We start from the raw sequence: 16,107 nt of genomic DNA, 5'->3' as shown, positions 1-16,107 counted from the left end.
GGCGCCCTCGGGCCCAGCGTCCTGCCTAACTGCCCCATCCGTCGCTGCCATCCACTGACCGCCGACTCCTTGCCAACCCCCGAGCTGAGCGGGCTCCTCTCCGTATGTGGAACTGGATCCTACCTCCACCCACCGCGTCACGGCCTGGCACGGGGCCGGGAACACGTGATGTACACAAGACCTGTCATGTGTTCAGCCTCCGGCACACGAGAGCCACCGGCTTCCTTGCCCGGAGGAAAACAGCCCACAGCGAAGGCTGGGGAGAGGAAGGACACGTGGGAGGAGGAGGAGGAGGAGGCTGGCTTGGGACAGCAGCCAGTCGAGATGCCTGCAAAGGGGAAAAGGCCGAAGCAGAAGGCAAGAGTCAGCGAGCAGCGGCCGCCAGAGGGTGCCCACGGAGCTGTGGGGGAGAACCCGGAGCAGTGCCAGGATGTGAGGCAGAAGAGAAAAAGGCCAATCCGGGAGCAACGGATTACGCCGGTGCAAAGCGTTTACCAGGCAGCGGGTTAATCTTTTAAAAAGGTCCCTCCTCCTAGCCCAAACAACTTTCCAGAAGTTTCAACCACTGGCTGGGCAGAGCCGTGGGCACCCCAAACAACGGTCCCAGAGGCTGCGAGAGTTTGCAAGACTGATGCGGTGCTGGAAACACACCAAGGGCTCCTTGCAAAGTTGCCGACGGCTTCTCCTTAAGGTGAACGTCCGGGGACTCCCAGAACTGCCCTCCGGGAACGAGCAGGAGCCGTGCCCTTTCTGGGCAGGGATGGCTCAGGAGCTCTGAAAAGTAGCCAGGGTGGGCAGGAGATCAGCTCCGGATTCTGAACTGAGTAGGGCTGGATTTAATCCACCCCAGCCACCATCCTTTGGAGGGAAGGAGACCGATCCCGGGTCCTTAGCCGAATGGACAGGTGCCGATTTCCCCAGAGCCACTGCCTTCTTCCCAAGGACAGAGAGGGTGAGTGGCTGAAATGGCCTTATTCATTTCAGCTCACCAAAGCTTCTCCTTACCTTTGATGCTTTGACCAGGACATCCCTGTGTTATACAGTCATGGTCAGGGCCGACGCACGCCTCCGCCCCGCAGGAAGCTCTCCCCGCTCATCTCAGCCAGGCTCCGCCGGAGACTGGAACTCTTATGGGCTAGTAGCAAACACTTCAAAAGAAGGAGAGGAGGGGCCAAGCGAGGTCTGCCTTGGCCCCGTGCCTGCTACGGGTGGAAAGGTGCCAGGTTTGTCCTCCCCAGGCAGAGCAGCCAGTGCGGCAAATTCTGCAGCCCGGGAGCCATGCCGAGGAGCGGGGCAGCACACGACGCTCCCGCGGGCACACACACACTACCCCCTGCCAACCGGCCAGGCGAGGACCCAATTGCATGGTCCCCAAGCAACCTATTTATCGAGGTCCAAATTCCTCCCAGCAAGCTGAACAGCACACACCGGGTGGAAGGTGGCTCCAAGCCGGTCGTTTTCATTCCTTTCTGGCCCCCAAAGCCTCCTGCCACCCCATCGGTTCTCTCCATGACCCACTTTTGGGAAGATCCGGCTGGATTTGACCTACATCCTGATCACCTTATCTCCCACACACTACGGGAGCCGGTCTGCCGGTATGGCTTCAAGACCGTTTTTTTCCCCCCCAAAAAATTTAAACCCTCTCTCAAACTCAGGGTGCCTAGAGCACTCCTGGCAATGCCGGTCGATCCCAGAAGCCCCCCTCTCTTCCCCCTCCCCAACTCTCTTGGCGACTTAAACTTGAAGCCTCCAACCTTTATGAAAGCTTGTTGCCAGACCAACATTCCTAAACACGACCACAAAATGGGCTTCTTTCACAAAATTTCTGCTTGTTAATAATATGACTGCCACAAGAAGTGACATGTAGGGATTGGCTGGCTCCGTTTCTCCACAATCCTACTGTACCAAAATCCCTGCCAGTTGCAAGCTGTGCACTCTTGTTCCCTTGCTGCTCGTTTTTCCCTTTGAGAGTGCCTTTCGGTATGAACATACAAATATCTATCTCTATCTATCTATCTATCTATGTATCTCATAGACACTGATGCAGACAAACACAATTGTGTGTGTGTGTGTGTGTGTGTGTACACACACAGAGACACGCACACACATTCATATATAGACTATATCTCACTCACATATTCACACAAGTGGAGAATGCTGCAAAACTATCCAAGCAGAGATATTTTTGAAAAAGAGTTTTTCATGAGACCTCTGCTCCCCCTCCCTTTCTCTTGGGCGGATTCCCTGCACCCCCCCCTTCTAATCCACACGATTAAATAACCCATCTGGGGTCTGAAGGCAGCAGGCAGAGGCCATGATAGGAAGCCTGCCGCACTGTAAACAAGATGCATGGGGGGGGGGGCTGAATTGCATGCACACAACCAGGGTAGAGGGAAAAGTCCGCCTTGGGGATCTGGCTGGCTCCTCACACTTACAGCGGGCAGCCCAACAGGGGCTCACCTCCCCCCTTTTCTCTAATTGCTGTAATCTAGTAGGTCTCCTTGCAGCCAAGAAGACTTCCCCCCCTTCCTCTTCTTCCACAGAACTACAGGCAGAGGAAGGAGGGATATATATGTCTTCAATGACAAACCTGGCCAGTTTATTTATCACCCCCACTCCGATCCACATTCCAAAGGAGCTCAGCCACCGAGGATGCCACGACCCTTCCCCCAGGACACTTTTACCTGGAAGGGGCGGCTGTAGAACGGGGTGAGGGTCTTCTGTGCAAAAGGGAGAAAAAAGGGGGGGCTTCCCGACGCAAATTTCGACCAAACGAGGGGACGGGGACGCGGCGGGAGGGGGGCTAAGGGGTCGGATGTTATTCAAGAATTTGCCGAGTCTGCGAGTCGCCACTCTGCCCCCCCCCGCGAACTCCTCCATCACCTGGCCGCTCCGCGCGCGTGCCTGCGTCTCGGGGGTCCGGAGACCCCTGCAGAAACCCCCCCCCACCCCTACCCCTCGGCCTCCTCTGCCCCCTGAGCAGCCGGACTCCCCTGCCCGCCGCCGTTGGCGCATCCTGCCCGTCCTCGCAAAGGATGCAGCAGCCCCACGCGCGGAGCTGGCCGCGGGAGCTTTTCCGCCGGCTTTACCTGGGACCCTGCAGCCCATTCTCCATGGCTGGCCGGCTGGTTGGCTCCGCTTCCTTCCCGTCCTTCCCTTCCCGCCCGGGTCCGGCTGCTGGGCTCGGCGCGCTCTCCCTCCGCTCTCTGCGCCCGCGCTCCTCCGGCCCCCCGCCCCGAAGCCCACTCCCCTCCGGGCTACTCCCACCGCCCCTCCCCCGTCCGCGCCATTGGCTCCCCCCCACCCCCTCCGGCCGGGCAGGATCGCGACTCTCCGGCACGCCTCCCTCGGCGGAGCTGCGCGGCCATTGGGCGCAAGGCTGTCGCTCCGCCGCCCGGGGGGCTCGGCCCCCTCATTTGCGGGCCCTTGGCTGGGTCGAGGCTGCCCCCCCGCGGCTGCGGATGGGAGCTCGGAGGGGGGGCGCGACCGGGGGGAGGCCGGATTCAGCGCAGGCAGCTTTGCCGCGCAGAGCCTGCCCTGAGCCAGCGCCGGCTTCTTTGGACAGGTGGGAGCCTCTGTGGAGACACCTGGGGACGAAGGCCGCTGAGTGCGGGGGGGGGGGGGGAGGAGGCAGCCTACTTCGGAGTCTGCAGCATCTTGCAGGACTGCAAGTCCGGATTAAGCTACCCTGGGCGCGGCTTGGCATCGAGACTTGCACGAAGCGCAAGTACAGGAGAGGATCGGGTGGACAAGGGAAGGCGATGACAGAAGAGATCTCACACACACACCCCGTGCCTTGGTAGGGTTGGTTGGGCCCCTTTGCTTTCCCTACGCCCCCCAAACCCGGACGCCCGCCTCCAGGTTTATATGGTTACTGTACTTCAAATGGGATAATTCGAATTAAGCCCTAGGAGGTTAGCAGAGGCTTTTCCCCACACACACCCCTCGGGAGAGCAACCGGCTCAGACTATTCCAGTGTCCCGAGCCGGGTCCAAAACCCGCAGCCCTCATCGGCCGTAGGAGGAGGAGGAGGAGGAGGAGGGTGTTTGTAGTCCAGCGCCCCTGGGACGGAGTTCCCCCTTTCCCCGCCAAGGGCTTGGCGAGGCGAAGCGAGGGACCTGCTCCTGCCGCCGTCCCGCAGACACCTGTCCGGGCGCTCTCCCGGGCCGAGCCCGCCAGCATCTCGGACGGCGGAGCGGTTGTGTGAACGCGCCCCCTGGCGGGCCGAGGAGGAAACCTCTCCGTTCTCCGGCTGCGAAACCCCTTTCCGCGAGGGGAGACGGACGGGTGGTCCTTCTCGGTGGAGGCGCTTAAGGCAGGATGTATTTGGGGAGGGGGGGAGACACCCACTCGTTAACCATTCCTTCTCTTACGACGAAGCCCCCCAGTCGCTCAAAGGAAGCAAACGGGGAGAAGGCGCAGAGCCTCTGGGTGCCCCCAGGAACCGGCTTTCCGTCTCCCCTGGCCTGGCCAGCCCTTCCGATGGCTGCCTTTCCCAAGTGGGCGCCCTCTGCATTTCAGACTACAACTCCCATCCCTTCCAAACAACCAAAACATTCCAGGATCAACTGGGGCCGGGGATGAGGGGGCTTCGTTTTGGGGTTGCAGAATTCCAGGGAGGGGGGCAAAGGGGGAAATCCTGGGAGGGGCTCTCCATGGCCACTGTCCACAAGAGGGCGTCATGGGATCTGGGGCTGGGCCCCTTGAAAAAGTCAGCTTGTTCTCATCTTACAGAAGGGAATACAGGAAAGAGCGGAAGGTGTAGGAGAATTGTAAAATAACAAGAAGGCACCCAGGAGATCTTCTAGTCCAGCCCCCTGCTCAAGCAGGAGACCCGGCCTATAACAATTCAGACAAATGTTGATCACGTGACCATGGGGATGCCGCAACAATCATTAAGTAGGAAAAACAGTCATAAGTCATTTTTTTTTCAGAGCTGTTGTAACTTCGGTCGGTAAATGAACTGTTGTAACTCAAGGATTACCTGCAGCCAGTGCTTTTTTTGTAAAAGAAAAAGGTGCCGGAACTCCGTTCTGAGCGTTCTGACAAAAAAGCCCTGCCTGCAGCAGATACAGATTCTTTTCCATGCCCCATGAGCCCCAGCTGGCCAAAATCCTGGCTTAAGGTCAGATTCCTGACCCTCGTTCAGTCTTTTGGCTCTTTTCCAGAGTTCATTTGTTTGTGCTTGACTGTTTTGTTTCACCACATTCTAGTCCAATGAATAATCCCTGCTACCCATTTGTAGTTTCTGGGACTGGCAAGTGTTTTGGCAACTCTGTTTATTTTAAAATGAAAACATCTTGTGAGCTGACAGCTTAAGCAGTCTTTTGTCTATGAGTTCAACGTGAGTCTTGGTAACAACTTGGACATGTCCGTTCTGTGCAACACGGGGAAGTAAGATTTGCTATGGCCTTATTCTGGACTTTTTTCTCAATTTTTCAGCCCAGTTTTTGGCCCTTCTGGAACTTGGAACTTTTGTTCAGGTTCTAATCAGGCCCGGCCAGCTCAGGTTTTCAGCCCAGACAAGGTCATCTATCTTCTTCTGTGTCTTCCCCATTCTTAAAAGCGAATGAAAAAGTTGTATTATAAGGTGGGCTACAAAAGAAACAGGTGATTGAGTTCTTCTGAATCAAAAGTCTTAAGAAAAAGGCTGCAAAACTCAGCAGCAGAGGCCTTTTGCGTAAACAAGCTGGTGAGGATGCACTGCCTTACCGCAGCCTGCCTGAAAAAGTCTGGCAATGTTTGAATGTCAAATGTTGCTTTGGGAGTCAAGTTGAGGAGAACTGGTTTTTCATCTCTATTTTGGACAAGGTGCTTAGATTTTGAAAAGGCGCTAAACCAACTCAAATCAACGTGTCTAGACCTAGCACACTTCAGCTCCCCCAATTACATAAATGGAAATAAAGTCTTTTTCTGCCGTCAGTCTTCTATGTTTCCATAAATGGGACATGAAGTATTCAGGTACCAGAGCAAAAAAACTGATTTCCAAAAGAGAGAATTACAGATATGCGAGCAGTAGCAGAGGTTCAATAAGCACAGCTAATTTGGTCTAATGAGCAAAGTATCAGGCTAGATCAGGGGTAGGCAACCTCGGCTCTTTGATGACTCATGGACTTCAACTCCAAGAATTCCTGAGTCAGCTATGCTGACTCAGGAATTCTGGGAGTTGGAGTCCATGAGTCATCAAAGAGCCGAGGTTGCCTACCCCTGGGCTAGATAGAAAGCAGACGACCATAAATTCCAGTCCTGCCTTAGCTAGGAAAGCTGACTGGGTGACCTTGGGCTAATGATCAGGAAATGGTGAGTTCTAGTCCAACTTTGAGCAGGAAAGCCAACTAGTTGATTTTGGGCCAATGACCAGGAGATAGTGAGTTCTAGTTCCGCTTTGAGCAAGAAAGCCGGCTTGGTGACTTTGGGCCAATGACCAGGTGACGGGGAGTTCTAGTCCCACTTTAGGCACAAAAGCCAGCTAGGTGACTTTGGCTAGTCACTCTCCCTGAGCCCAACCCACTCAATAGGGTTGTTGTGGGGAAATAGGAAAAGGAGCACAGGTAGTCCTCAACCTACAACAGTTCATTTAGTCACCAAAGTTACAACCACATTGAAAAAGTGACTGGTGACCATTTTTCACACTTAACAACCGTTGCAGCATCCCTGTGGTCACATCAAGATTCGGGCACTTGGCCACTGGCTCGTGTTTATGACGGTTGCAGTGTCCTGGGGTCACGTGATCCCCTCCTGACCAGCAAAGTCAATGAGAGAGCCGGATTCACTTAACCACCGAGTTACTAACTTGTCAACTGCAGTGATTCCCTTAACAACTGTGGCAAGAAAGTTCGTACAATGGGGCAAAGTTCACTTAACAACCGTCTTGCTTGGCCACAGAAATTTTGGGGCTCAACTGTGGTCATAAGACAAGGCACACCTGGTACATTTGCCCCCTTGAGTTATTTGTAAAAATATTAAAGGCAGGATACAAATCAATCAATCATTAGGCTTAAAGGGATTCCCAGCAGAAACCTCAACTTGCTGTTCCATTGCGGTGTTGCAAACATCCCTCCGTGGTAGATCAGGTAACCAGGAAAGACGGCCCCGGCATCCTCTCCTCTCCTCAAAGTGTGGGGGGGGGCAGGTCCCTCTTTCCCAAGCCAGCGTCTGCCCCAACGTCCAAGAGTGGAAATGCAGAGGTGGACCTGAAGCGGAGAAGAAGCGAAGGGGAGAAGCGAAAAGGCTGGGCTCTCCAACGAGGACGGTTGGGGTGCTTCGAAGGCTGACCCAAAGGGCCATTTTTGACCACAAGCCAGGGATGCCAGCTGCCCCTTTAGCTAGTTTGGTGTCCTGGGGAAGTTGCTGGACCTGGAATTTCGAGGCCAAGTTCTAATCCTCCTTCAGGCATGAAAAGTGGCTGGCTGACTTTTGAGCTGCTGTTTTTCCCCTCAGCCCAGCCCACGTCGCAGGGTTGTGGTTATTGGGGAAAACTGCTACAGGGAGCATCCTATACCCCCCCACACACGCACACACATTTACGCAATAAATGTGCAATAAATAATTCACCGAGCCCGCCAGTAGCCACTGGGGTCTATTTGACCAAAGGGCTGGGTTGCAGACTCCGCTCGGCCACGGGTCTCTCATGAGAGCCTGGCCCACCGCGCAGGGTTGTTGTAGCAAGTCAGTTCAGTCAAGTCCAGTCAGTTTAGCCAGGATGGCACAAAATGGAGCGAAAGGCAAGCTCTTTTCTGTTCGGCCACTTTCAGGCACGACCGTCTTGCTTTCCCGCGTGGACGCTTCGCGTTCCCCACGCTTCGCCTCCCCTCAGCGGACAGAACCCCTGCGCATGCGCGGTGGAAAACGTGGTGTGTTGGGGTTTTTTGACCTGCTGGGCTCGCCGTCGCCGTTCCCACGCCTGCCGCTAGAGTGAGCCCAACCCCTCCTGGCCCTGTTGCCTTGACGCATGCGCGCCCTGGCTTTAGCCCGGAAGCGGAAAGTGTTCCTTTCTCAGAGCGCCGGAGTCGATTCTCGAACGAGCGGTGGATCCCTCGCAGCGGCATCATGTGAGGAAGGCGGGAGGGAGATTAAGGGGCTGGGGGGGGGGGCGACGGACTTCTCTCTCTCTTTCTTGTATGTGTGCGCGTGTTTTTGTGTGTTTGTGTCTGTGTAAAAAATGTATAGAGGCTTCTTATGTGCCTTACCGTAAATCTTGGAATAGACGCGCCTCTTGAAAGACTGCTCTCTCTCTTCTGGAATAGCTCCCTCCTCTCACTTTATGGTCTGCGTTCTCCCCCCCCCTCCAGTCTTCCTGCTTTTGGGGGGGGATATTTCCTTGTATGGCTGGGATGAACTCACCCAATTTGGGGGGGGGCTTTGTGGTGGGGGTGTAGATCTTTCCCTGGCACCCACTTATTGAGTGATCGTATTTCTATGCCCCCCCTTAAAACGTGACTCTGGAGGAGCATACAATAAACAGCATAAAAAGGTAAATTTCAGAGAAATTATACAATTAAGAGCTTATGATGAAAAGGGAGAGAGCGCTAGATGCTGGAAACAATGCACTTCATCAAGTCACCATTTCCTCGAGAGCCTTAGAGCTCCTTTATTTGGAAGGATGGAATTTTATTTGGATGGAAACTCATCAAGGAGAGAAGCAACCTAGAACTAAGGAGAAATTTCCTGACAGTTGGAACAATTAGTGGAACAACCTGCCTGCGGAAGTTGTGGGTGCTCCAACGCTGGGAGTTTTTAAAGAAGAGATTGGACAACCATTTGTCTGAAATGGCATAGGGCCTCCTGCCTGAGCAGGGGGTTGGACTAGATGACCTCCCAGGTCTCTTCTGACTGTTATTCTCTTCTCTTCTATTTATATTTTTCGGTTCTGTAGTATGCTGATTACCAGTTAGTGTAATGACTGATGGTTACATTTCAGGAATGTTCTTCTCTGCAGTTAACCTTGGTTCAACCTGTTTTTCTCAGATTCCAAGGCATACAAAGCCATAAATGAACCCATGGGCATGTACTGAGTTAAAACCAGACTGGCTGATTCGTAGGTCTCTAGAGTCAACGCAGTCTCTAGAGTCAATAGGATTGGGTGGCCATAATGACTTCAATGAAATAAGGAAATAAATTATGTCTTTTCAATTGCCCTCAGACACAGGGAGTGGGTTTCCCACTTCAGGGGACAGCTGTAGCTTTTAAACCTTGCTGTGCTTGACCAGGAGAGATTCAGCACTGACTCCTGGTTTCAATATCTGGTAGCTATACCGTCTTCCATCAAACAGCCCTTTCTTAATGTAACAGATCATTGCTCCCATTATTCTGGACCTATTTGGCTATTGCTTGGAGGAAAACATAGGTGGAGATTCCAGGCCTTGCAATCCATACATTTTTTTTCTCTTTAAGATATACAGTAAGTTTGTGTCTTTGTAGTTGGAAACTAGAGAGCAGGGACCCTAAGTAGGCAAATAGTAGTAATAACTTTCTACTGTATTCTGAAGAACAGCTGTAGTCTGGAGATTTATATGTGTAGCATCTTGTTGGTAATTGTTCTAAATTAGTGCAGGACAGAAGTTGGTGCTTTTCTGTTGCAGAATTACTGGGAGAGATTAATACGAGACTTTGCCTCTCGTTCCCCTTTGGTTATGCATGGTGGTTATCTGAACAGGGGGCATAATTTATCTACTGCATTTCCCCCCAATAATTTGTTAAAAGGAGTATAGCGCTATTAAGGGAACTTATTTCAATCCAGTTAAAGTCTTATGGCATAACCCCAAAATCTAACATTACGTATTTATTTCCTTTTTTTTTTAGGAGCCTCTTAAACAAGCCCAAAAGTGAGATGACCCCCGAGGAACTGCAAAAACGGGAAGAGGAAGAGTTCAACACAGGGCCTCTGTCAGTGCTGACACAATCCGTTAAAAATAATACCCAGGTGCTCATCAATTGTCGCAATAACAAGAAGCTTCTGGGGCGAGTCAAGGCCTTTGATAGGTAGGTTCTCATCTGGAAACATCTGCATTCCCTCAGATTATCTCCGGGCTTAGTTTATATTTTCAGTGAAACGATTCTGTCGTGTTCTCATTCATTTGAGGTTTCTTGTTCAGGACAAATACAGGTGGTCCTCATCTTAACAACCATTCGTTTAGTGACTGTTCAAAGTTACATTGGCAGTGGACAAAATGACTTATGACTGTTTTCCAGAGTTACGACAGTCGCAGCATCCTCATGGTCACCTAATCTGGACTGCTCTATTCTAATCCAAATTGGGCATGCGCTTATGAGGGTTGCACTGTCCTGGGATCGTGTGATCACCCTTTGTAACCTTCCCAGCTGACTTCCAACAAGCAAAGCCAATGGAGGAAGCCAGATTCGCTTAACAACAGCATGATTCACTTAACAACTGCAGTGATTTATTTATCTGTGGCAAAAAAGGTCATGAAATGGGGGCGCAACTAGGTTTGCAACTGTCTTTCTTAGCAATGGAAATTTTGGGCTCGGTTGTGGTCCTAAACCGAGGACTGCCTGTATGCAACTGTGGGGTTCCCGAGAAGCAAAGGTGCTTTGGATCCAGCATAGGTACACACACAGCTGTCAGAACTGGTGCTTTTCCTGGCCTCAGGTGGGGTTCGTATGGACTGCAATGATGTGGCTATCGTGAATTCCCAGGAAAGCTCATAACTCCTTAAAGTAGCTACCAGCGGGTAGCATAAACACATGACACAGTGGACTCAAAGTTCTCTTCCCGCTTCAGATCCGTCTATTTTTCCAGCCTTGAATTCTGGGGGGGATTCGAGGAACAGCAGGGTTGTTGGGAATTTACCAGAAGCCTTTCGTGGAATCTTGCCTCTGTATAACAGTCCTTTCTTCCACTAGGCACTGCAACATGGTGTTGGAGAACGTCAAGGAGATGTGGACCGAGGTGCCCAAGAGTGGGAAAGGCAAGAAGAAGTCCAAGCCGGTCAACAAAGACCGCTACATCTCAAAGATGTTTCTGCGGGGAGATTCCGTCATTGTAGTGCTAAGGAATCCCCTTATTGCTGGCAAGTAAACAGGCCGAGGTGGGTCACGAGCCTGGCAGCGCTAAGATGCCATATACAGGATCCTTGTCAAGAGACTGGAATCTGTTGCCTTTAGTTTGAAGGCAGGGATATCTTATACTCGGCTCTCCTTCAGATGTTTCTTTTGTCACAAACGCATTGTTCTGAGGTGTGCTGGCTCATGAAATTCCCGTCATTTGAGTTTGTTGGTGGAGTTTTGGTGTTTCCTTTCCCCCCTTTTTGTAATAAACATTTTGTTGAATTTGTTGAATTTGCTTTTTATTTACTGGCGCAGGCGCTTCTAGCCACTGTTTCATGCTGTTGGAGAGACTTACAAATAACTGGGTTTCCCTCATCTAGTGATGTTAGATGGTTAGAGGTTGGATAAAACTTGTTTGCACTTGGAGACAGTACAAATTTTATCCCATTTCTGACAGGGCAAGTCATTTTGGCCTTCTTTCCTCATGTCTTCACCACCTGGTTAGGCAGCATATCTTAAAGATTCTTGGATCAGACCGAATGAAGAGTATTTTGGCAGCCAGATGTCTTGCCGAGTGGAACAGAGTTTTTTATCCAGAGGTTTGAGACTGGTCATGCCTACATGTGTTTTAGTTCAAAGAAAATAAGTATTTTCAGTCCTGTAAATGCCCTTTTCTTGCCTCCTTAAGGTGCTTGATTTTTTTTTAATCTCTGGTAAGGAAGGGATATTTGGGGATATATTTACTAATTGCAGCATTTTCCATTAAATACTATCATACCCCTGATCGAACCCTAACACCAACAGAAAAAAAATTATCCTAATCCTGACCCCAAATCTCTAGCTTTAAGAGCTGAAAGTGGCGAGGCAAGAAATAGTCTAATACCAAGCGGATTTGTCTAATTCTCAAGGGGGGAAAATGGTAAAAATCAATTCACTCAAAAGGCCATGGATTTAAACGCTGAACTCGCACACAAATGCACATAGTTTGATTGCTACCCTCCTGCAATACAGAGTTTTAATATAGGACTTCTTGTTTGCAATAAAGCAACTGATCTCAGTTTTTGATTCTGTAAGCAAGTACCAGATTTTTGGGGTTGAATGTCTGGAGAACAGAGATTTATTATGTCTGCTATGAAGTCTCATATCACAGTATCATAAATTTAACACAAATAACTTGTTAATTTAACCCTCACACCTACAGTCTCAAAAATCAATTGGAGTTGGGTGTCGTAAAAAAATAAAATTAATGTAAATTTAACCATAAAAGATTAAGATTTGATGTGTTGTAATATTTGTAGCCAAATTGAAGGATGAAGTTTTTCTTCAGTATTAAGTTTGTGTGGAAGAGAAAAAAGTAATTCATAGTAAAATTCCTCAAATTACTGCAATTCTGGTGTTCTTTCTACTTTCTTTTCCATAGTGTGTTGTCCATATGTGCCTTTTCTACCCAGCTCGTTCCTTAGGCCCAGGGGTCACCCTCACTGCAATTTTCATTCTCCCCAGCCTCTGAAAGTGTCTTTACTGCTTTGATATTGGACCTTTTTACCACTTCATGCATCGTCTGATTATGTCTTTTGGAGCATCACCATTACATAAAAACACATTTATTTAAAATATCAATTATCTCCCAGGGAACACTCAGCTGAATACATCAAGCAAAATCTCAGGGTCACATGGAACAAACTCTGTACCGGGACAGATGTCTTTTTCAGAAGGGTCTTGGCAGGACTACTGCAGACTTTTCATCACACATGGGGGAACGAAGATAGAAATATGGAAAAGTACTTCCACCCTGCATTTCTGGGAAGTGACACAAACCGTTGCCTTTGAACATTGGTGAGATCAGTAGCAAGGCTTGTCATGTACTCAGACCGGAACAGGGGTGTCCAACCTTGGCAACTTTCTAAGACTTGTGGACTTCAGCTCCCAGAATTCCTCAGGCAGCCTTGAGGAATTCTGGGAGTTGAAGTCCACCAGTCTTAAAAGTGGCCAAGGTTGGACAACCCTGTCTTAGAACATGTCCTTACTCAGCACCTGCTCAGTAAATGCAACTCATCAACAGCTACGTGATCCAGAAAGCAAATCCTTAGTTTTCCAAGGTTTTACTTAGTTCTGGGGAAGTGGGTCCAGTGCAGTGTTCCTGGTACCATTGTGAAGAATAATTGTGCAGTGAGCTGGTCACTGGCTGATGCTCAGGGTTTTCCATCACAGCAAAGAAAGCAAACAGCAAAGAAAAAAATCCTTTCAAGTCTTCCTGCCCTCTTGTGGAGAGACCATTAATGGCTCTGATGTTTCCTTCCCAATCTAAAGAATGGTTTGCTAGTTCCACCCAAACGCCAGACTTTTAAATTCACTTGCCTGGCAGGAAAGTGTTACGAAGTGGCGGCACCTCTAACATGTTGGTGGGCATCCTCCCAGATGTGGAAAGCGGGCTGGAGCCGCAGATGCAGAGCAGGGTGCTTTCAAGGGCGTCTCGGAAGGATCGCACGCGGAAGACATAGACCACCGGGTTTATGGCAGAGTTGGCGTGGGAGAGGATTATGGTGGCCAGGGTCAGCTGACTGGGGATGCAACAGGTCGGGCACAGGAGCATGACGGTGTTGAGGATGTGAAGCGGCAGCCAACACAGAATGAAGAAGAAAAGGATGAGGAAGAGCGAAGTGGCCATCCGCACCTCCTTGCGCACGATGATCTGGCGTCTCTTTTGAGCACTGATATTAACCTCCCCTTCGGCCACTTTCCGGATCTGACACCTGACCTCCAAAAAGATGCGTCCGTACAGCATCAGCATGACCACCAGGGGGGCCAGCATGCACACCATGAAGTTGAAGTAGACCATGTAGGTGTTGGTGATGATGCTGTTGAAAAGGCATTCCCTGGTGGAGGGCAGGGGGCTGTGCCAGCCCATCAGAGGCACCAGGCTGGTCAAGATCGACAGAAGCCAACAAGCTGAAATCACCAGCAGGGAATTGCGAGGGCTCAGGAGAGACTGGTACTGGAACGGTTTCAGGATGGATATGTATCTCTCCACCGCAATAGCCAGTAGCCCAAAGATGGAGGCTTGGGTAAACATCAAGAGCAAACATAGCATCAAGAGACACAGCTGTGGCTTAGACTGGGGCAACCCCACATCAGTGAACTGGGCACAGGGGATGACCACCGCCCCGACCAGGAAGTCTGCCACAGCCAGCGAGAGCAGAAAATAATTGGTGACGGTGGAACGCAACTTCCTGTTCCGCAAGATGACCGTACAGATGAACAGATTGCCCACGATGGACAGCAGAGCGGTCAGGCTGTCACTTAGCAAATAGGGGATGTCCACCACAACCGGGGAGGTTGCGTTAGTGGCTAGCGAGCACTGATGCACCTTCACGAAGGATGAATTCTCCAAGCTACCCATTACAAGAGTGGAGCCATTTGGACTTTGTCAAGGAGAGTCTTCCCTTCCGTTTTTTGAAACTCTGCAGATCGTCGTCCCATCACCTTCCATGCTTGAGGAAAGGAAGCCTCGGTAAAATGCGGCTGGGTGAGGAGGAGAAAACTCCGCTGAAAATTCCGCCAGGTTTTGCCGTCATACTCACTGCTTTACCCACATCTGTGAATCAGAAACATTTAAACTGTCCACATGTATAGCAAGGAAGCATCAGATTTAGAAGGTGTCACGGTTCCAACACACAGAGACAAACAAAGAATTTGTGAGTTGACACAAGGTGCTGTATTTTGGGTCCTTGCTGCTCTCTGAGCTTGGTGGTTTCCTTGCAGACATTTCATAACGCAACTAGTTAACATCATCAATGCTTTAAGGGAGTGGGGTTTGTGGAGTGGAGGAGAAGGAGGAGGAATGTAGGAACCTTGGCGCTCTCTAAGCTTGGTTATTTTCTTGTAGACATTTCTTTACCAACTAAGTAACATCATCAATGCTTTAAGGGATTGAGGTTTGTGTAGAGGAGGAGGAGGAGGAGAACTATGGGGTCCTTGGTGCTCCCTAAGCTTGGTTATTTTCTTAGTTTTATTTAGTTTCATTTCCAAACTAACTTCATCAGTGCTAGCCCACAGTTCTACCCCGAGCTACAAATATTCTCTTCTATCGGAAGGTGATGTATGTTGCAAGATTTAGTCTTATAAAAGCAAGAGCTTAGAATCACACCCTCAAGTTTGGAAAATAAATACTCCTTACAAAGAAGCGACAAGGGAGAGGATTTCTTTGGAAGACTCCAATTAAAGCTGGTATCTGACTTACCTAACGATCTTAGCTGTCATCCCCCAATGCAAAGGGGTGCCATCAAAAGCGAGAATCGACACCTGCAACCCTCCAAAAATCACCTCCTGTGCAATCAGAAACGTCTGGTCCAACTCCGTCTCATTTCTTCCTCTGCTGCCTCTGCCTTCTGATGTTTATAAAAATTAGATCTGATAGGTCGCAGTCGGCATACAAAAGCTGCTGCAAAAATAATAAAGCAAACAAACTCTGCTTTACTGCAGAAAAGGGAGGAAGAAAAAAGATGTACAGGAACAACAAACACATTTTAGATTCTCTGGGATGAGATGTGTAGCAAAGTTGTGATCATATTGCAGAGTTGCAGCCCTGAAATAAAGTAGGGATTGATCTTCTGCTATCTCAAAGCCCCTTAATTTTTCAGCCTCTCAGCTGCTGTGAAAAAGCCACATCATTCAAACAAAAATTCCCTGCAAAGAAACTCAATTCAAGGTAAACATTACATCCTCTTGCTTTGTTTTGCTTGTGGTGTTAGTATTAAAGCTAAAGGAACAGAGGGGGGGGGGGGAATCACCACAAATTGGATACCAGAATTCTAAAGAATGTGTTTATTCTCTACTTAGGAAAATTCAGCAAGTAGGTATCTCCTAAAAGTTTTTTAAAAAATTTTTTTACATCAGGGAAGCCTATATAAAATATATATTTTATCTGCGTAGAAAGAAATCAAAGGCACTGTAAAAGCTTTTATCGAATGCATAGTTCATTAAACCTGTTAAGCTGCTCAGATGGTGAAAGGAACCAAGCACAGCTGTGAATACAGCCTGGATAAATATACAATCCCAAACAGCAAAATACAAGCATAATCTAGGAATATAAACTTGGTG

At 49.7% G+C, this 16,107-nt stretch overlaps 2 protein-coding genes across 3 annotated transcripts; one reads left to right on the top strand and one right to left on the bottom strand.

Annotated features, from left to right (window-relative positions):
* Positions 1-7,967: 7,967 nt before the first annotated feature.
* SNRPD2 (small nuclear ribonucleoprotein D2 polypeptide) lies at positions 7,968-11,294 on the top strand. 2 transcript variants are annotated; one of them, XM_083368954.1, is made up of 3 exons: positions 7,968-8,051; positions 9,802-9,981; positions 10,864-11,294. In XM_083368954.1, coding segments are annotated over exons 1-3 (357 nt in total). In that variant the 5' UTR covers positions 7,968-8,049; the 3' UTR covers positions 11,039-11,294. The 2 variants fall into 2 exon arrangements, with proteins under 2 accessions (XP_083225080.1, XP_083225081.1); XM_083368955.1 differs by lacking the exon at positions 7,968-8,051 and adding an exon at positions 8,358-8,473.
* A 2,063-nt stretch (positions 11,295-13,357) lies between these two features.
* Positions 13,358-14,407, bottom strand: LOC310644839 (adenosine receptor A1-like; the record flags this gene model as incomplete). The annotated part of the gene is made up of 1 exon (XM_083370151.1): positions 13,358-14,407. The coding sequence occupies one exon, from the start codon at positions 14,405-14,407 to the stop codon at positions 13,358-13,360; it is 1,050 nt and encodes a 349-aa protein (XP_083226277.1).
* Between the last annotated feature and the right edge of the window lie 1,700 nt (positions 14,408-16,107).

This window comes from Vipera ursinii (genome assembly GCF_947247035.1).
Source record: "Vipera ursinii genome assembly, chromosome: 9".
NCBI lineage: Eukaryota > Metazoa > Chordata > Lepidosauria > Squamata > Viperidae > Vipera > Vipera ursinii.
This window is presented reverse-complemented; position numbering and strand designations above follow the sequence as displayed.

Excerpts from the sequence above, each read along its gene's own strand:
- SNRPD2 (XM_083368954.1), top strand. Across the intron at positions 9,982-10,863 it reads CGAGTCAAGGCCTTTGATAG|GCACTGCAACATGGTGTTGG; the intron begins GTAGGTTCTCAT and ends TTCTTCCACTAG.